The 18,372-nt window shown below is 46.0% G+C and overlaps 1 protein-coding gene across 4 annotated transcripts in view; it reads right to left on the reverse strand.

Moving 5' to 3' along the window:
• Positions 1–18,372, reverse strand: part of HEG1 (heart development protein with EGF like domains 1) — an 82,384-nt gene that overhangs the window by 50,212 nt on the left and 13,800 nt on the right. For 3 of the 4 annotated variants that reach the window (XM_027107022.1, XM_027107005.1, XM_027107016.1), the window contains exons 2-3: positions 7,283–7,570; positions 5,287–5,586 (exon numbers count right to left, since the gene is read on the reverse strand). In XM_027107022.1, the coding sequence (XP_026962823.1) occupies positions 5,287–5,586; positions 7,283–7,570 (588 nt within the window). The remainder of the gene's footprint in view (positions 1–5,286; positions 5,587–7,282; positions 7,571–18,372) is intronic. The other variant, XM_027107018.1, reaches the window with a different exon arrangement.

Consider the following 18,372-nt stretch of genomic DNA (forward strand, 5'->3'; position numbering starts at 1 on the left):
CAGTCAAACATAAATAAATAAAATAAATTAAAAAAAAAAACCCATACATAAAAATGAATCAAAGTGGGTGCCTTGCAGGGGGCCCAGTCACCACTCAGGAGGCCTAGGGCTCTGCAGACCACAGTCAGAACAATGCTGGCCTAGAAGAGTAATTCCCAGCCTTGCCACCATCAAGTGTTCTTTATTATTCCCCACCTCATGGCCATAGTAAACCTTATGTTTTGAAAGACTATGAACCGAGCTGCATTTATTAAGTAACAGAGCTTCTAATCAGCAGGAGATACTGATTGTTACCCCACTGATTTGATTTAATTCCATCCAAAAGCAACAGGCTGCTGGTCAGGTCATGAGGCTTGGGAGACCAGCTCTCGAGCTCACATACTACTCCAGGAGGCCAAGGACTCCAGGTCGAGAACAGCTTTTCTGATGAAATGGATGGGAGACACTGGATCAATCGTCAAGAACCTCAAGAACTGAATTATACACCACTGGTCAAAATCTGCAGAGTGCTCTGCAGAAGTACCGTGGCTTGCTGGTGGTTCCCTTCCACAAAGAACTCTCCAAAGGACACCCTGAGAAATGACCTCCAGAAGGGCACATTGAAATCTTCATTCCAAACAGGAATGAACTGAAGGAAAGCTTGCTGAGTGGGCAAGATCCAAAGGTAAGAAGGAAGAGTGCTTTTTGCTCTTTTTAAGCCAAAATTTTAAAAAAGTACTCTCTATACCTATATAATGAAAGGCTTCAAATTGTTAATTATGAAAAAAGGAAGGAAGAAAGGAAGTTCTCATTATAAACGGGTCCCTGAAGATGAGTCCAATGTGCAGTCATGACCAAAAGCACAAATAAATATCAAATATATACATATAGGGAGAGCACAGGCAACAGAAAGGTTCCTTTCACTTTTGTACAAAACCATAAAACCAGGTATACCTAATACATAGGCCACAGGTCTGGTCACTGGACCTTCGTGGAGACAAGAAAGATGCAGGCAATCCATAAAACTAGTAATTAAAACATGGGAGGGGCTTCCCTGGTGGCGCAGTGGTTGAGAGTCCGCCTGCCGATGCAGGGGACGCGGGTTCGTGCCCCGGTCCGGGAAGATCCCACATGCCGCGGAGCGGCTGGGCCCGTGAGCCATGGCCGCTGAGCCTGCGTGTCCGGAGCCTGTGCTCCACAACGGGAGAGGCCACAACAGTGACAGGCCCGCGTACCGCAAAAAAAACAAATGGACCTGGGGTTTTTGAGCACAAGCCACCCATTCTCCTTGCTTGACCCTGCGATAAACCTTTCTCTGCTCCAAACAAACAAACAAACAAAAAAGGTTCAGTATAAGAAAAGGAAAGCACAACACAGACATGCCCTAAATCCTCACTCGCCCACTTAGCTTCTCAGGCCTAACTTCATTAGAGCCACCATCTATATCCACCAGTTACAGCCTCATCAGATTGCTGAGTGCTCTTTCAAAACACTTTTATTTCCAGTAAATTGCATTATTTCATGAATTCAATGCACAGTGAGGTTTTATTGGACTCAGCATGAATACCTGTCCAGCAAAGCAATGGCCTCAGAAATACAATTGTAAAAGTTACAACTGCTGGAAGTCACAAAAGGAAAATGGCTAGGGTTTCCCTGACCCTGAGGGCTCTGTGGAACACTGCTTCACCATCTCATTCTCATCAGTATTAAAAGCTCTGCCTTTTACTAACCAATTACGATGTGCCACTACTTCATGTACACCTCCATATACTGTGCTACGTAAGTACTTTATATCTATAATCTTGTTCCATCCTCACAGTAAAGCTATGAAGCAGTGTGCATACTTCTGTAGAGCTGGTGCTTCTTAATAAGAGGAGAAAATGCTTGGTCAAACTAACCTACAGTCACCACTTATGTTACTAAATGAGCGCCTGCTAAATACATCTCGGGTGAAATGTACCACGTTTCTAATCAGCAGACCAGCACTATTGATTATTTAATAATTGCCTTTCCTTGCTCATTTTCTACCCTTGAAGCAGCCATTCAAAAATGTGAAGCCCATCCATTTGCGAGCAGAAAAAAACCTAAATTCCCTAATCTTTATAATAGGAGGTGAAAGGAACGCCTGCTCCTCTGAGAACACTATATGGGTCACTTTCCCATCACAATACAACATACTGGAGCCTCAGGCACGCATCACTGGCTCACCCCTGGCTTGGCTGCTATCCAGAACTTGCCAAAAATCTGGCAGGAGCGGCTGATATTTGGGAAAGATAGGCTAAAGCTACAACCTTCTGAGTTATTTATATCCTCTGCCTTTACAAAGTGAAATCACCACAAAGCAATTTACCTGGACCACATTAGCTCAGCTACCCACAGAAACACTTCCATGAGTTGAGATCCATTATTACACCCTCAGCTCCTATTGAGAATCGACAGAAAATATCAACTTTTAAAGAACATCAGCACAGTGTCCACAAAACAGCAATTGAAGGCACTTTCTGTTATGAGCCTCAACATTCCTCACATAAACATTCCTCTTAGAATGTACTGCCCCCAAAACACTGAAGCCTATGGGTGAAATGGTATACTCACTTTATCTGACAATAATAGCATGCCTCACCCGGTTTCCCTTTGTGCCCTGGCTTCCAGGAAGCTCAGTACTAAATTCAGTGCTCAATTGTAGCCATGTTCACATAATTCAACATACACATATCTCTTTTTGCCTTTAAAAGAGAACTTTTTCCCCTATTAGTTGCTTTGCTTACTTTTCCCCGATTATCAAACAGTACATGGTCATTATAGAAAATATAAAAAGTACAGAAGGAAAAAAAGCAACAAAAGATCTAAAGCAGCAAAGCAAAATGATTTCAAACAGCTTCCGATCTCTTTTTTTAAAATCTGAGTTAGCTGTCTGGGCTTTTACCTGCTTTAACGCATACATTTATTAGCACGCAATTTATTTTTGGAAGCAGGTAACCCCTGACTACCTGAGCCTCAGAAGAGGTTGTGCTGTGTGTATGTTCCTATGTAGCAGAATGCGAAGTGAAAGGAGTCACCGAATACAAAGGCTGATGTGTTTGGAATAACAGATGCTGGAACTAGAAAGGATCTTTAGGATCAACGGATCTAATCCCTTCATGTTTCAAATAAGGACTCCCATCCTCCCCAGGCCAGGCTCCTGGCTGGAATCCTAGCGCTCACCTAGTGAAAAGCATCGCTCATCTGACTGGTCCAAGTGCCACGACTTTCACTGGGTCACGTTTACTAGTGGACAGAGCAGCCAAGTGTCACAAAGCGCACGCCCCTACCCCATTCCCTCTTGGCTTCGATTCCCTACAGAGAGGCCAGTTGGGCTGGGTGACTCCCGGTCTGCCCCGGGCAAGTCCTGCTGGCTTTCTCAGCACTCCTGCCTGCATGCCTAGTGCTCCTAGATCCTGTGCTCAGAAAATCTAAATCTCAAGATTTGGATTTTAGAGGAGGTAGGAAGTACACCGGAGCTCTGGTTAGCAGGGTAGCAGGGACCAGCCCAGCATTAAAAATAAAGCAGAGCTTCATTTCCCATGTGGCTTCGGATCCTCGTTCATGTCCCCTCTGCATCCCTGCGGGGAGGAGAGCAGGGGCTGTCAGGCTAGATCCAGACAGTCCTGGATGCCTGGGTAACCCTTCATTTAACAGCACACAAAGCCCCCTCCAGTATCTAAGAGGGAGGTGGGACCCTACCTAGCACAGAACATCCAGTTCACTAAGAAGAAATAGAAATGCCCAGTGAAACTCAAGGAAGAGGAACGATATGGTAGAACTCTTCAAAAATTAAAAGTATAAGGTTCTAAAAGAATGAATGCTCAAGGAATTGGAGGGCTAATTATTTTTTTAATGTTAAAAAGTACAGGTGACTACAGAGTCAAGGCCAGTAGCTGGAAACATAGGCTGATTTTCAAATATACCACAGTATATATACCACAGTAGTGGGTTGAATTTAAAGTATAAATATTAAATGACCCTGACCAGAATCAAGTTTAGCTTCCTTTCCACCATTTCATAAAGCTGGTTGTAAACCACTGAACCACAGAACTTTGAAGCTGGAAAGGATCGTAGCTTTTATCCTATCTAACCAATGTTTAAGAATAATCTTAAAAACCAATCTCCTAAAAATATGAATCATAAATTACATATATACCCAGTCAGCAGGAAACTGTATACAGAGTATATGGAAGGGGAATGGGCTGCTTTAAATAGGCATTCCAGAAAGGGCCTCTGGGTTCTGTTTTTGCTTTGATGACATAAACCTGAAACCCTAGTCTTGGAAAGTACTTCTAAAAACCTCTGACCTATGAAAATTTTGAAATGGCAATTTCTGAAGCCACCTATTTCCCAAGAATATTTCCAACCCTCTCTGTCCTGCTCCCTATGGCATGGAGATGAAAACACAAGAAGCACGCACAGGCTCGGTATAAAACCTTGGAAAAGAGAAACAGTGGGCAGAGTTTCCAACATCGGCCTGTGGCTGGATGACCCCTGTGATATTTAGGTACATGCTCATCCCCTTACTCATCAACTGTACCTCACTGTGGGGCAGGGGAACCTAACTAAGAGAAGTAATAAACACAATCTGTGTCTTCAAGCGGATTACAGGCTATCTGGGTAGAAGGCATCAGATAAGCTGGTGTGACAAGGTACATGGCACAGAGGCTCAGAGGGTTGACAAAAGGCTCAGTGGAGATGGAAGGCCTGCACAGACACATAACTGATGACTAGGGGTTGGAATGCAGAGAGGCCAGCGCTCCACTGCTGCAGTCTTGCAAACACCTGCCTGTATAGTTTTTTTGAAATGATGCCCAGAAAAATGTCTATCTATGTTATCTTTGCCATTGAAAGAAACATTTTTGCAATAATGAAGAAATACAAATATAACTCCTCATCAAGTGAAACAATGTTCACCATTTCATTCACCCCAGAACAGTGGCCCCTTGTGCAAGACCACACACCAGCTGCACTGAGTCTTTGTTACGCGTATATGTGTGGGGAGACGGGAAAAGCAGGGGTTGGTGCACGGAAAGGCCTAGAGCAGCCACCAGACCAACTATTATTTTCCTCCTTATACAGTTAAAGAAAATACATTTTAGACATGAACTTCAACACTGAGATAAATTGGGCAGGTTGTACTTTGAACCAATACTTTGCATTGGTGCTTAAAGTCCTTTCCCCTCAGCCCCTGTGATGAGCATGTAACTAGCTGGCTATCCGGGGCTATTTATTTCTATTCTGAATGACTTCAGAGGGTGCAGCTGGGATAGCAGTACTCACATGCGGACTGGTCTGAGGGAGGGAAGTGAGCCAGTGTCCTGGAAAGAGGCAGCCAGGAGAGCTCTGGTCCTGAGGAATTTCTCTGCCTGGGGAGTGTGGTCTCTTCTCCCCCCTCCACAGCAGGAAGAGAAGACTGGGTCAAAACTGAAGTGGCAGCCACCTGGGTGTGCACAGTCACTTCTTCAGGGAGCCCCTGCCCCCTTGCCGGGGAACCCCAGGATGTTCCGCTTTCCGTGTGAGGAGGGGCGGTTCTTCCTTCTGACCCTGAACTGCTGGACGGCGGGCGATGCCTTCCCAAGGCTGAAAGCAGACAGCAACAATTAAAATTCCACCAGCGGACTTCCAAATGTCTGAACAATCTTTGAGTGGGCTCACCTCTGACCTCTATAAAATAGACACGAGAAGAAATTAGGAGCCATTGTTCATTCTATGAAAAATCACCTCCTGAAGGAGAGACCACAAACCAAGACAAAGACTGTTTTCAGATCTCACAAACAAAGATTCTGCATTTTGCGGTAAAATTATCAGCAGAGGTGCACAACGAAGCTAAGTATCAGACGATAAAGAACCAGAGGTGGGCTTCTGATCCTCGTGACTCATCACTCACATTCCACAGAGTTGGTCCCAGAATTCACTTGAATTTAACATAAACAAAATGTCCACTATCTGGATGACCAGCAAACCCAGGCTGCGTCACGGGCCGTTTCTAAGCTCTATATCCATCATTCACGAATGGAACTTTAAATACTGTCCTAGGTACTCTTTACAGAATTGAGTCCCCCAACCAGACCTCCCATCACTAGGGTGTGAAACCATGGGGTCATCTTTGATGGCTTCAGCCTCTACTTTTAGGCCATCACATCACCAAGCTGTACCGATTTTATCAAGCCTTCACCAATCCCTTCCTCTCCATCCCTGAGGCCAGCAGGCCACATGTTAGCACCTGGTATCTGGATTTCTGTGTCTGCCTGGGTGGTCCCCTGGACTCCAGGTTCCTTCTGCCCCATCTCTCACCCCAGACATCTTACACCCACGTGCCAAGTGAACCCTGCCCAAATTCACTTTAATCATGTCACTGCCTGTTCGAAAACCTCCAGTGACTTTTCCCACCACACCAAATCAGAACTGCTTGGTTTTCAAAGTCCTCAGTAATTGTGCCTAACCCCACGCACAGGACTGTCCTACCCGCAGCTCCTCTCCTCTGTGTGTGACTTATGCCCACCCCGAGGGAGGCTGCTGGCCTTGCCACCCACGAAGAGGCCACACTTCTCTTCCTTCCTCTGTATCTTTGCTCATGTGGTCCAGGCATCCCACTCCTCAGCCACCCTTCCCACCAATACAGGCTTAGGCACAAATCTCAGCTCCGAAACCTGTTAACTGTTTGACCTGCACACGTTGGATTGATTAATTTCTCTAGCTTCAGTTTCCGAATTCCTAAAATGAGAGTAACGTGACCTCACCACTGGCTGTGAGAATTGAGAGACATGTTGGTACAGCGTAGGTACTAGCTGGTGCCAGCTTTCTTTGTCTTCCTTTCCTCAATCAAATCCTGCTCGTCCAGCCCCAGCCCCTTCTTGAAATCCTTTGCTAAAAACGGCAAACCACAGAGCTGTGCAGACCACAGCGAGAACAGCCATCTGAGCTACGTCAACACGAACACGCAGCCAAGCAGCCCACCAGACCCGGTACCTGGGAGACTGCAGCGTGTGGCGGGACTGCCGCTGTTGTGTGGATTCAGCCTGGCCGTGGAATGTAGATTCCATGGCACTGGTCAGGCCACTCAGCAAAACTGCACCCTCACCTGGTCTAGGCTTACAACTCAGTGAACCACAGGGAGCCCCAGGTGGAGCCTGAGGCACAGGTCTGGTTCACCCTGGCCCAGGACCCGTGGCTGAGCACTGCGGCTCAGGATGGGGGAAGGCAGAGACCAGCAGACATTAGGTTTTCCAGGACTGGACATACATGCGTGACATGAGTGTCGTCGGCCTAAACTCACCTAAGGTGCTGCTCTGGGAAGTCAGAGCGGCTGCTCTCTCAGGCCCAACAGGGGAAAGGGTGACATCTGTCCTCCTTGAAGAGTCACTTCTTCCTGTAGCTGCTGTTTCAGTTTGTGGAGGGAAGTTTCCTGGAGCATCTGAAGAAGCGTGGCTCTTCCTGGGGGTCTGAACCATCACATCCTCTTTGGAGACCACTGTTGAAAAGTCCACTTGATTCTGATCAAAGGTAATATTTTCTGTGTGGGGTTGTTCAGTGTTGCTTTCTAGCCAGTGGTTTTTTACAGCAGCTGAAACAATAGGAAAATGGATCAGTGAGGACTTGTTGGCTTCTGAAAAGAGAAGTAAACCTTCAGAAAAGGTATATGAGCAGATATATCAGGAGAAGTGGATTCAACGAGAATGATCTCACCTTTCTTTTTTCCAACAGTAATTATTCTTGCAATCCAGGGGAAGAAATTATGAAGCAACAATACCATATAGGGTTAAATTTTATAACAAGTGGAATAAGTGATGAAAATTGATAGAAAGAGACCAATTTGAAGTTGTTGCTGATCACATGGGTCCTTGAAAAAACCCATTTTTATTTTCCCATTTGGGAATGATATTTTTCTTTCTGCTGACGATCGGGGGCTGTTGAGAAAGCTCTGCAGGGATGAATGAAGTCACTTCTATCTATACGAGTCAGGCAAAAATGTCCAACCATCGGACCAGTAAAGCCTGCAGGCAGAACCTACAGTTCAACTCAAAATATCATACGCACATGGGTGCACACACACACACACACAATCCCAAAGGAGCAAGTTATCTTCTAGATCAGCCCTGTCCAAGAGATGTATAAAGTAAGCCACAAATGCAAGCCACATCGGTAACTTTAAATTCTGTAGTAGCCGCAGTTTTAAAAGTAAAAAGAAACGGGTGAAATTAACTTTAATAAATATTTTATTTACTCCAACATACTCAAAATGGTACTTCAATATGTAATTGATATAAAAATTACTGAGATATTTTGCATTCTTTTTTTAGTATTAAATCTTTAAAATCCAGAGAGTATTTTGCTGGCCACACTTCAAGAGCAGGCTAGACACATGTGGCTAGCGGCTGCTATATGGACAGTGCAATTCTAGAGCAATGGTTCTCAACACTGTCCCCACGCTGGTCCACTCCAACCTGAAGCAGTGGCTCACTTACTGGAGTTGGAGGGGTGGTGATTATAAATTCTTCCGTAAAGAGATTCTGACACCCTTTCCTAAGGGAATCATTTCCTCCCCGAGCCCCTTGAGAATTACTGTTTTCATGCTTCCTATTCTTTTTCCTGTAAGTGATAATTAACAGAAGCTTCCTAAGGAGGAGGGAGCTTCCTAGGCATCTGGACTCCTCTGGGGCCCAGGCCCAGACAGGCAAGGTCCACAATCAGCTAGAAATGGGATGTGGAGGGGTGTTTCTGGGGCAGCCACCAAGTCCACAAGTTCAACTTGGGACTCTGGGGTTATGGACACATGTAACCTTTGTTCTTCCTCTCTGAGCTGCAAAGGCAAGCTGGCCTCCAAAAGAGGAAGGGAAAGGATTTGAGGATGCCTTCCCTACCCTCTTGGTCAACTTGGCACAATGAGAGAAGTTATTCTCAAAAGAAGCCAGAAAAAAAGTGATTGTGGGGAGGCAGAAGGGACTTAAAACCCATGCTCCAAAACTGGTAAGCCGTGAGCAAAGGGAAGGAACTGTATTTAGCTCTATTACAGCCTCAAGATGAGTGTGAGACTTGGCCAATGGTGAGCGTGGCTGGGCCTCTGGAAGCAGCCACGTCCCCTTCTTCAGGGAACAAAGGATGGATATCCCAAGATCTAGTCAGCTCAAGGAATTCTAGTCTTCAAAAGGAAAAGAGTGGCCACATGAAGACAGGACATGGTTAGCCCTGAACCATGTTGTCTCCCTGGAGGGTTGACTAAAAATGGAAGGCAGGAAAAATGCACTCTATAAACAAAACTAAAAGGTAGACAATAGTCCTGCAGTATCCTGAATAACCCTGCACTAACAACAACTAAAAATGCTGAATAAAATGTTTTTTTTTTTTTTAAAAAAAAATACTTCTAAATGCATTGCTGAGTTGGCACACAAATCTTGTGAGGTCAAAAATGAACTGAGAGTTCGAATTCCGAGAGTTGAGCTAACTCTGAAGCTGGCAGCTGCCCTGGGGCACCTGCTCAATATTTGTGACCTTGAACTTCTGTTCTGATGGCCACAGGGATGCAGGAGATAAGAGACAAAATTCTTAAGGAGGGAGTCTGAGAGGAAACTCCTATATGAAGTTAGGACCAGGGCTATACCTTGGATGTAAGGCAAATAGAAACAAACCTTCCCTGCAGAAGAGGACAGCAAGGGAATCTGGAAAAATAACTCTCACTCAAGGATTTATAACCATAAAGCTAGCCCTCACATCAGGGTGCAGCACAAAGTCACAATACCTGTGTGGTCTAAACCTCAAGCCAAGGGTGTGTTTAAAAGTGGTCCTATAGAGATTACCATACTAAGTGAAGTAAGTCAGACAGAGAAAGACAAATATCATATGATATCACTCATATGTGGAATCTAATCTTTTTTTTTTGTCATGCCTCACAGCATGTGGGATCTTAGTTCCCTGACCAGGGATCGAACCTGCCTGCGCTGCATTGGAAGTGCAGAGTCTTAACCACTGGATCGCCAGGGAAGTCCTAGAATCTAATTTTTTAAAAATAATACAAATGTACTTATTTACAAAACAAACAGTCTTACAGATATCGAAAACAAACTTATGGTTGTCAAAGGGGAAATGTATGGGGGAGGGATAAATCAGGAGCTTGGGATGAACATACACACACTACTATGTATAAGATAGGGAACCAACAAGGACAACTGTATAGCACAGGGAACTCAACCCAATATTCTGTGATAACCTATAAGAGAAAAGAATCTAAAAAAGAATGAATATATCTATATGTATAACTGAATCACTTTGCTGTACACCTGAAATTAACAACACTGTAAATCAAGTATACCCCAATAAAATTAAAATTTCTAAAACAGTAGTCCTGAACCTTGTGAATACACTAAAAACGAGTGAACTATATACAGGCATACCTCATTTTATTGTGCCTCACAGATACTGCATCTTTTACAAATTCAAAGTTGTGGTAACCCTGTATCAAGCAAGTCTATTGGTACCAACAGCATTATTGTTAACTGAGATACGTACACTGTATCTTTTAGACATAATGCTATTGCATACTTAACATACTACAGTATGGTTTAAACATAACTTTTTTTTTTTTTTTTTTTGCGGTACGTGGGCCTCTCACCACCATGGCCCCTCCCGCCGCAGAGCATAGACTCCGGACGAGCAGGCTTAGCGGCCATGGCCCACGGGCCCAGCCACTCCGCGGCACGTGGGATCCTCCCAGGCCGGGGCACGAACCCGCGTCCCCGCATCAGCAGGTGGACTCTCAACCACTGCGCCACCAGGGAAGCCCTGAACATAACTTTTACATGCACTAGGAAACCAAACATTTCATGTGACTTGCTTTATTGTGATATTCGCTTTATTGCAGTGGTCTGGAATTGAACCCACAATATCTCGGAGGTATGCCTGTACTTTAAAAGGCTGAATTTTATGGTATATAAATTATATCTCAAAACACACACACACACACACACACACACACACACACACACACACACACACACACACGCATATTCTGTTACTGGGGAGGAAAAGTGGTCCTGATATACAGTGCCTCTGGGTACTTGGCAGAAACAAATGTGAATTCTCTCTAGATAAACATACCTTTAATCCAATTTTATTATTTACTGACAAAATCCTAGGGAATAAGAGATAACAGTAAAAAAAAAAAATCACAAAATAAACATGAAAAAGGCATCTGTAGGCAAAAGTCAGCAAACTAGACAAGCAAAGACTTCAACTACTAGAATTATCAGACAAAGAATGTAAGTAAATAAAACTCCATGAAAAGAGATAAGAAGAAATTGAAAATGAGAGAAAAAGAGACTATACATAATGGCCAAAATATATGAAAGAAATCTGAATGGAAATTCTAGAATTGAAAAAATAATAATAATTAAAATTAGGAAACTTAACAGATTAGATACGGCTGAAAAGGGAATTAAGAATTACAAGACAGATGACAAGAGAATGCTGAGATGATATGAAAATACAGAAACTATGAAAAAGAGGTGAAGAGACAAGGAAGATAGAGTAAGAAAGTCCAACATATATCTAATTGGAGTTCTAGGAGAGGAAATGAGAAAAAGGAGAAACGGCTATATTCAAAAAGGTAATGGCGGACTTCCCTGGTGGTGCAGTGGCTAAGAATCCGCCTGCCAATGCAGGGCACATGGGTTCAAGCCCTGGTCCAGGAAGATCCCACGTGCCGCAGAGCAACTAAGCCCGTGCGCCACAACTACTGAGTCTGTACTCTAGACCCCACGAGCCACAACTACTGAAGCCTGCAAGCCACAACTACTGAGCCTGCGTACCACAACTACTGAAGCCCACGTGCCTAGAGCCCGTGCTCCGCAACAAGAGAAGCCACCACAATGGGAAGCCCGAGCACCGCAACGAAGAGTAGCCCCCTGCTCGCCACAACTAAAGTCCACACGCAGCAATGAAGACCCAACACAGCCAAAAATAAATTAAATTAAATTTTAAAAAAAAGGAAGAAAACAAGACAGCAAATCCTGGATAACAATAGCACATAAGTTGGAAGGGGATGATCAGAATCATGTTGTATTGGAGAAGGTAACTTTAAGCTGTGTCAAAAATGCACTTTAAAGTTCCTCAAGCTGACCCTAAAGAATAAAAGTGGTAGAGCTTGGAGGGCTTCCCTGGTGGCGCAGTGGTTGGGAGTCCGCCCGCCGATGCGGGGGGCGCGGGTTCGTGCCCCGGTCCGGGAGGATCCCGCGTGCCGCGGAGCGGCTGGGCCCGTGGGCCGTGGCCGCTGGGCCTGCGCGTCTGGAGCCTGTGCTCCGCGGCGGGGGAGGCCACAGCAGTGAGAGGCCCGCATACCACAACAACAAAAAAAAAAAAAAAAGAAAATAAAAAAAAAAAAAAGTGGTAGAGCTTGGAATGATATAAAATTTCCACTGAGAGAAATCAATGAACATTGCCTAAAACCAAAACCAAAAAAAAACAATAAACAGTAACATAAGCATGTGATTTAGAGATATGGACATAATTCCTAAAAGAATAGTTGAAAGGGCTGAAAGTGGGAAGCAGAAAATGACAATGGTAGGAGTGGTCAGGGGTTTTATAATAGCCTTATAAAACATATTTGATCTTTAAAGCATGCATAAGTTTGATAAAAATTAAATTTTACAAGACAAGCCCCTGATGTCACTGGCCTGGGATTCCAAAAGAACAGTATCCCACTGCCCCTGTTTAGCTCTGGATGTGCCTCTACTCCTCTGATTGCGTATGAACTGTTCCTCAGAAAAGGGATTAACAAACCACGCAGGATGGGGCAGGCAGCACCCCAGGCCACACTCTCTGCCGTTCAAGGTCTTGTTTGATTGTGAACATCAAGTGCTTTACACCATTCCAGGCTGTATCTCAGGAAGAACAATGAGTCAAACGCTAAAATATTTACTTTAGTCCAAGGACGAGTCCTTGCAGAAGCCCTGAGTTGTTTAGGGCTCCTGTGGTTGAATTTCTGTTTGTGGTGTGGCTCCCTATTCAGCACAGGTGTAAACCCTGAGCGGGAGAGCAATTCAGAGTAAAGTGCACAGGACTGGACAGCGACCTACCACATGCAGGGGAAGGTATCAGGGAACCTGCTCTTCCTCTTTGTGGAGAAGAGAAATTGGCCCTCGAGAAAGGAGAAGGTATGCCTCAGGCTGCGGAGCCTGGGCCAGCTGGGCAGTGAAGAGAAGAGGCCGTGTGCCACCAGACACTCAGGGGCAGCCTTGGGGGTTAGGAAGGGGCGTCCCGAGGCTCAGGAGAGGCTGGCACTCCTCACCTCATCCATCCCTCTCCCCAGAGGGTCAGCGGCGATTGCTCAAGCCCCACTCACATCCTGTGGCAACCGAGCCACACCGACCAGCCTCATACTGGAGTTTAGATGTCCCAATTTCCCAGGTGTCTTTTGAGCTGGAAATACCATCCTTCCCTCTGCACTCAGCCCCCTGTGTCAGGCCATCACTTTCCCTTGTACCATGAATGGAGATTAAATTAACAAGAGAGTTTTACTGCTTTGCCTGTTTTTGTTTTTTTTTCCCAAGTTGACAACTTCCACTTCTGTAATGTCTTAATGTTCCAAAACATCTGTTTGTGAACCAACAACATCAGGGATGCTAGCACGGCCCAGGAGTAGGATTTCCTAATTAGCAGCTGCTACAGAGTCAACTCCTCGCCACCCACCCCATGATTTGGGGTTTTTCAGCTTGCATTGTTCCTGAGCAGTGTAGTGGGTGTTTGCGGGGAGTGTGCCATCATCCAAAGAGGCAATTTCTTCCCGGTGGCCCGGCCGCCCCCGTGCTGCACCATCTACCGCTGCGCGGCCCCGTGTCAAATGCCGCCAGCTACACTCCCGCTTCTGGGGCCCAGTGTTGAAGCACAAGCGCTTTATTTTCGTTTCCCTCCATTTAGGTTCAGATCTCCCTACCCAGTGCTAAGTGTTTTCACCTGTGTTATCTCATTTGCTGCACGTGACAGCTGGTCAAGTAGGTGTCATGGCACATGGAGAGACTGAGGGCAGAAAGATTGATTGTTCAAGGTCACAGGCTCAACAGCAGAGAGAAAAGAATCTGAACCCAGGTCCCCTTCCATCACACCCCCACTTATTCGGTGACACAGGGCCTCCAAGGCACTAACCAATGAGCAGGGCCAAAGAAAGTCTCACCAGCCTCCAAACTTCAGCCTTAAACCCCACTGCACCCCGTTTCTAAGAGGAACGAGATGGTGCCTATCACGTGGGCTTTGGAATCGGACAGACTTGGCTTGACGGCAGCTGCATGTTATTAGCTGGAAGACGGAGCAAGAGGACTTCGAAATTAGCTTCTAACTCAGAGATGAATTTCACGGGTAATGAAAAGAATAACAAAGAAGTAGTGCCTGGCTGGAGAATGAATTTATGGGAGAAGAAAAGCCTGTTTTCAAAATATGAAGTTTGGGCTGATGTTATAACTTCCAGGTGGAAATGTGTGACGGGCAGTTAAGATGTGGGCTATTGATCAGGAGGAAGGACAAAGAGGTGGCAGATGAAGGGGAAAGTAGGGGTCAAGGACTGAATTGAGGGGCAAACTTGAATTTGGCGGGAGGACAAGAGCCAGTGAAAGACACACGGATGACAAGGGAAGGACAGGATGACATTAAAAGTAGGAGTCAGGAAGGCTGTGCATGCAGAGATACAGCAGAGAGAGGCCATGGACACCAGGCCTGCAAAAAGTCCAGAGATGAGTCAACCAAAGTCCCCAGGACTTTCCCGAGTGTCGCTCGGAAGATGGAAGATGGTCAGATGGCTAGGGGTTAAGGTTCACGAGGGAGAGGTTCTGGAAGGTGAGACACTGACCCCTAGCTGTGGAATTCCCCATTCCTGTCCCCCCACCCCTCGGAGCTTTCCTGGGATCCTCGACTTGGGAAACACTCTTCAGAGTGCTGTGGAGCTGGGTGCCTTGAATCTGCACGGTTGTATCTTAGAACTATGATAGCAGGTTTCTTTGTAATTTTAAAAGATTTTTCTGAAATTCAACGGCTCACACAGGGAGGGAAGAAAAGAGACTTTAAAAAGATAGAGACTGTCACACACACCCCCCGCCCCTTTCTTTTTAATCCCTTTGGTGTGATGGATGTGGAAACCACAAGAGGAGGAGGATACTGTTCACAGGAACTTTAAGGGAGAAGGAAATTAGGCTCCTATTCTCAGAGATGAACTTAAGAAATCCCACACGTTCACAACTGCAAAGCACTTTTTACAGGATAATTTCGGGGGGGCTAAGTTATCCTGTTAGATCCTGACATTCTGAGTGGCAGGTAGGATAGGAATTCTTTCACCATCTTATAGAAGAAAAAAACTGACTGAGGCTCAGTACTGAGGTCACTCGCCCAGAATAACCCAGAAAATAAGTGGCAGAGCAGAGACTAGAGGCCAGCTCTTTCATTCCAGTATCTTTCCTAATTCACACACCCACATGGACACCAGGATGGACCAAGAGGGAAGTTCAGCCAGCTCTTCCCAAACTAATGGATGGTATGTGTGGCCTGCTTCGCCAGCTAGCACCCACAGGGCTTCGCATCATTCATTCTGGGCAGAATTGGGAAATCGGCTGGGTTGTCTGTGGTACCCCCATCCCTCTCCAGAGGCGACCTCTGTCCTCACGGACCCCAGCAACCAACTACTCTGACCCTCACGTGACAGGACTGGGGCCCAAAGGGGTAGTAACAGTTCCAAATCCACAATGTGGTCAGTGAGTGGCATTTACAAATTTTTTTAAATGTTCACTTTCACACTCATTAGGATAGCTATTATCACAAAAATGAAAAATAAGAAGTGTTAGCGAGGATGTGGAGAAATTGGAACCTAAGTGCTTTGCTGGTGGGAATGTAAAATGATGCAGTTACTGCGGAAAACATTTTGGTGGTTCCTCAAAAACTGAGACATAGAATTACCAGCTGTTCCGGCAATTCCACTGCTAGGCATATATACAAAAGAACTGACAGCAGGGAATCAGATACGTGTATACCCACGTTCATAGCAGCATTATTCACAATAGCCAAAAGGTGGAAGCAACCCAAGTGCCCATCAACGGGTAGATGGATAAACAAAATGTGGTATATGCATACAATGGAATATTATTCAGCCTTACAAGGGAAGGAAATTCCGACACATGTTACAACATGGGTGAACCTTGAAAACATTATGGTAAGTGAAATGAGCCAAACGCAAAAGGAAAAATATTACCTAAGTCCACTTATCTGAGGTACCTAGAATAGGTAAAGTCATAGAGACAGAAAGTAGAATAGAGGTTAGCAGGGGCTGGAGGGAGGGAGGAATGGGGAATTATTACTTAATGAGTTTCTATTTGGAAAACGAAAACTTTCTGGAAATGGGTGGTGGTGATGCTTGTATAACATTGTGAACGTAATCAATGCCAGTGAATTGTACACTTAAAGTGGTAAAAATGGTAAACGTTACGTTACATATATTTTACCACAATAAAAAATGCATATATTTACTGAGCAGCAACCACACACAAGACACGGTAGAATCTGCTCCAAGGAGCTTCCTGCTTCCAAGAGAGCCGAACCACGGGAATAAATCCCTGTGGTGCTGCTGGAGTGTAGGAAGCGGCCCAGCAAGGCAGAGGGGGCGCCCGGGGAGTCTGGAAGGCACAGGGCTAAGACCAGAATCCCATCCTCCCTCCCCCAGCTGCCGCCCCCTCCTCCAAACACCCCCGGCCTTCCATAGCAGAGCCCTCGTGGCCTCACTGTCTGCACCCCAGGAATCCTCCAAATGAGGGGGATTTCAGGCCAGATGGCCGGCGGCAGGATATTTTGGGGCAGGCAGGAACCTTGGGCGCTCGGGGGGAGGGTGGCTGCAACCTCACCAGAAAGGCAGCCGCCTACTCAGCTCGGCCACTCTGGGCAGTGTTTTGAAACGCTGCTGCGGATGTAATGATTCTGGGTGGAGGACATTTAGGAGCCAAATGAGTTTGTGTGAACAAAAGACTCAGCTCTCGATCTGGACTGTCCAGGGCTCTCGGGGAGTTTCGTTTCCTTCCTTGTTCTTACCCTGAAAGGAGCGGCCCCAAGAAAAAACATACACATTGAGAAGTGTTTGGACTTAAACTCCGATGATGTGATTTTTAAAAAGATTCCCCTGGAACAGCCCCTAGTAATGAAAAGCATGAAGTTTACAAGGCACATTATCCTCCCCTCCCCGTGAGAGAGTGAGCTTTTGTCCAGATGCCCATCCTCCAGGACAAAAGGCTGAGCCGTGACCCAGAGTCGACTGACCTGGGGCCCCTGGGTCTGGGGTCAGGCTTCCAGAAAGGGAATCACCCCTGAGGCGGCCTCAGGGGCACTAAGGAAAGAGGCTGCCTATCCAGGCAGGAATGAAAGATGAAGGACCTTGGTATGACCTCATGCTCCTTGCTTTAAAAATAATTCTATAGGTTTAAGGGGAAAAAAAAGGACCTTGAGAAACAGACCTAGGGTCAAAGGTCAGAAGATTCCCATTCAGTTAAATAAGTAAACAAAAAGGCTTTCTGTGGGGGGCCTATACCTTGTGCCTCGGTTTTCTTTGCCCCTCTTACCCTCTGAAAAATAAACGCCCATGGAGGGGCTGAAGAAGAGTCTCCTTAGCAAAGAGGCAGTTTTGAGAAAGAGGCAGAAGCAAGCAGCGGCAGAGGTGAAGGTCGGGGCCGGGGGTGGGAGCCCGGGGAGCCAGCCTCCCTGCCTCCCGCGAGGTCACCCTGACATTTGCTCACACCCAAAGAGGAAGCCTGGTGGCAGGGCTCCACCAAAGGAGGCCTGCCAGGTTAGTGAAACAATAAAGAGGCAAGGAAAACATCCTGGTTCCGAGGAGGAAGGGGGAGAGGCGTGGGAAGGGGGCAGGAAGCGCCGCTACCGGGGCGGCGGGCGAACTGAGCCAGACGCCGGTGCCTTTACACGTTCTGGGGTCCATTTACTCCACTGACTTGTAAGAAGTGGCCCAGGACTTTAAGGAAACCAGAGAAGCATCATTTGTCTGGAAAGTTTACAGCATTAGAAAATGTACACATTGGACCGATGCTGAGGCCTGGACTGGGGAAGGGGAGGAAGGTGGTCGCCAAGGTCACTGCCTCTCAAGGGACGAGGGGCGGGCTCAGCGTGGGAACGCGAGGAGCCCGCAGGGGTTTAAGTAAAATCTATTTCAGAAGATACATTAAAGGTTTACTGATAGCCTTTTAAAATTAAGATTGGGAAACATGACACTCGATTCAAACATAACCATTATTTAAAAAATCAAGTTGTATGCCACAGCCAGTGAAGAAAAAAGATAAAATAGAGGGAGAAGAAAGGAAGGGGGCTGAAAAGAGAAATAAAAGGGGGAAACTTACAGAGGGA

The sequence above is a fragment of the Aethalodelphis obliquidens genome, unplaced genomic scaffold (assembly GCF_003676395.1).
Source record: "Aethalodelphis obliquidens isolate GAN/ISIS:26980383/991018 unplaced genomic scaffold, ASM367639v1 scaffold1, whole genome shotgun sequence".
In the NCBI taxonomy this organism is placed as follows: Eukaryota; Metazoa; Chordata; class Mammalia; order Artiodactyla; family Delphinidae; genus Aethalodelphis; species Aethalodelphis obliquidens.